This window comes from Acanthisitta chloris, unplaced genomic scaffold (genome assembly GCF_000695815.1).
Source record: "Acanthisitta chloris isolate BGI_N310 unplaced genomic scaffold, ASM69581v1 scaffold10631, whole genome shotgun sequence".
NCBI classification, from domain to species: Eukaryota; Metazoa; Chordata; class Aves; order Passeriformes; family Acanthisittidae; genus Acanthisitta; species Acanthisitta chloris.
The window spans coordinates 1-2,708 of record NW_008654321.1 but is presented as its reverse complement, the minus strand read 5'-3'; the positions used below and the strand labels follow the sequence as shown (position 1 = coordinate 2,708).

At 43.4% G+C, this 2,708-nt stretch overlaps 1 protein-coding gene across 1 annotated transcript; it reads right to left on the bottom strand.

Annotated features, from left to right (window-relative positions):
- Positions 1-382: 382 nt before the first annotated feature.
- Positions 383-2,678, bottom strand: LOC103810548 (secernin-3-like; the record flags this gene model as incomplete). The annotated part of the gene is made up of 3 exons (XM_009083454.1): positions 383-624; positions 1,247-1,446; positions 2,482-2,678. Coding segments are annotated over 3 exons (639 nt in total), but the record flags the coding sequence as incomplete, so codon positions are not given.
- Between the last annotated feature and the right edge of the window lie 30 nt (positions 2,679-2,708).

The following is a 2,708-nucleotide window of genomic DNA, read 5'->3' as shown; positions in this document are numbered from 1 at the left end:
GACATAAATAAATGCAAGACCTGTATCTGAATGCTGTGCTGCTGTCTTAGGCCTATATGAATGGTACCAGACTGAAGTTGTTCATAAGGTTCTTTGTGCCTGCAAACCACTGAAAGTCTGTTTGAGCCTCTGGGGTTCTTTTTCCTTACAAGTACAGTAATAACACATAGCCTATCAAAATGTTTCAGAACAGGTCTTATAGAGTCCTTATCAAAGAATTAACAAAAATGCATAGAAGACTTCAAGTTCAGTGCTTCTCCTTTAGGCAAGAAGTTATTCTTGTCAGTTCTGGTTCACCAAGACATATGAATAATTGTCCACGTCAGATATACAATCACTTATGGTTTAAATGAATGTAGATCACTAAAAAAATTGCATATCTTTAAAAATAAAAAGATACAGAGATGTTACCTTTGTGTTTGTTCAGAAGTTTATAACCTTCACAATATCTGCCTCTGGATGTAGTCATCCTGGCAGTATTTACATAGGAATACGTGGCAGCGAAATCAAATTCCTCTTTCCCATCCCACCAGCCATTGCTTTTGGCATATTCCTTCAGTTCTGGGTGTTCTCTGTCAATCTTGGTCGTGATAGAGAGCTGGTTGGAAATATTCCGTACACCTCCTGTAAGTTGAAGAAAGAATTGTTTTAAGACTTTGGTTTTTCTTAGTATTTTGTTTACAATTAGCTTACTTGAGCAAATGAGCACTGAAGAGTTTCCTACAAGATCTGTGCGTTGATTTTGGCTCTCTCTCCCTAGCTATGTGCATCCTTCTGATTGAAATTCCACTGCCACTCAGTTCTGACCTGTTTGCTTCTATTGCCAACATTGTACTTCAGGTTCTGCCCTGATTATTTCCATCTTTACATTCTTCCTCTTAAACCTGAACCAGCCACTTCAGGGTCCAATACATCAGTCCTGTCACCAAATGAAATTGCCACTGATTGCCACAATCCTTAAGACCATACATATTGCTGTCATTCTTTTGCTGACCTTGCTGTCCTCTGTTTTTCAAGTGCAGAAGTGGTTATCTCTGACTCTGAAAAGGCTCTCTGTGACTCATCTCCTCTGTGAAACTGCTGGCCATTCCACACTCATGCCCTAGGAAGCAGTTCCTGTTGTTTACAGGCACATGTATGTAGCTGGAGGTTAGTTTGATGCCTTAAAGAAATGGTAAATGGAAACTGGAAAACTGCTGATTGTCATTGCATCTGAAATGTTTAAAACAAAGAGCATCGTCCATACCTTCTACTTTTTCTGCTGCCCAGTATTTTCCTGATGTCTCCAGCACCCATGCTTCCTTTCTGTCGGCTATTAGAAAACTGTTATGGTATGTAAATACCATTTGGCTCTCCATACAGTTTCCTCCCTGTCCATATTTTTCCAGCAAATCAACTATGACAGTAAGAGCCTTTTCAGCTGTGTCTGCTCTCTCCAGTCCAAGCCTAAAACAAAAGGAAGATGTTATCTTTGGAACTATAAACTCCACAAACAACTATTCAGCCTGAAATTGACCTGAAATGCTATTTCTATATGTACCTGACTTGGATAATCTGGTAAGAGAAAGAAGCAAGTCACTTAAAGAGCTTCTTTGAAGTGGGCCCTCCATGTACTTGACATGGGGAAAAACACCAAATGGAAATACAGACAGGCAGGGAGAGGGTTCCTAGGAAATACCTGCAAGTCCTGTGTGGGTACTGGACTGGGGGGAAACAGCACCAAGAAGAATTTACTGACTGCTGTATGTTAATGAGAGTTACACTGGCACCCAGCAGGGTAGGCACATGAAGCTGTTGCTATTTGCAAGGAGATGCACAGCTGAAACTGAAACTCAAAAATATATATGTGAAAGAGGGGCAGAAATAGGGAATGGGTACAGATCCTAGAAGGCGGCCCAAACATTAGTTCCTGAAGTCTGCCTGTGCTTCTAAAACATTTGCTAATTTCCTTGACAGATTCCGGTCTAGTGCCTGACACCTCTCATAGGCTCCAGGCAGAGATCTAATGCCTGTGGCAAATAAATATTTGTTTCTAACCATGGCTAGAACAGTGGAAGAACTGTCTTCTGAAAGTGAAAACACATTATTTCCTCACATAACTCAAACCAAATCATAGAATCATAAAATTTTAGGGGTTGGAATGGACCTTACAGAGCATCTAGTCCCAACTCCCTGCCATGGGCAGGGACATCTCCCACTGGGTCAGGTTGCTCAAGGCTTCATCCAGCCTGGCTTTGAATATTGGCAAAGTTGGGGCATCCACTACTTCCCTGAGCAACCTGTGCCAGTGTCTCACCACCCTCGCAGTAAAAAACCTTTTCCTAATATCTAGCCCGAATTTCCTCTCCTTCAATTTGAACTCGTTACCCCTTGTCCTATCACTCTAGTTGCTATCACACAGTCCTATCACTGCAGATAAACAATGTTTCCACGTTAAATTCTAAATCCAATATCACTCGCTATAAAAAAGCCCGCGCAAACCTGACGAGGTCCATGCCAAGGAGAGCTTCCCTATCGCAGACCTCTTCCTTGCCCCACACCGCTTCGTTCCCGATGCACACGCCGTGCTCGTTGGCTCCCATCTCCGCCCCCCAGAGCCAGGAGGGGCGGCTCAGCACCACCGCGTGAGTCCTCTCCACCTGCTCGATGCTGATGTAGGTGCACTGCAAGAGGCGAGAGCACACGGGTCACCGCTCGCACCGCCGGGT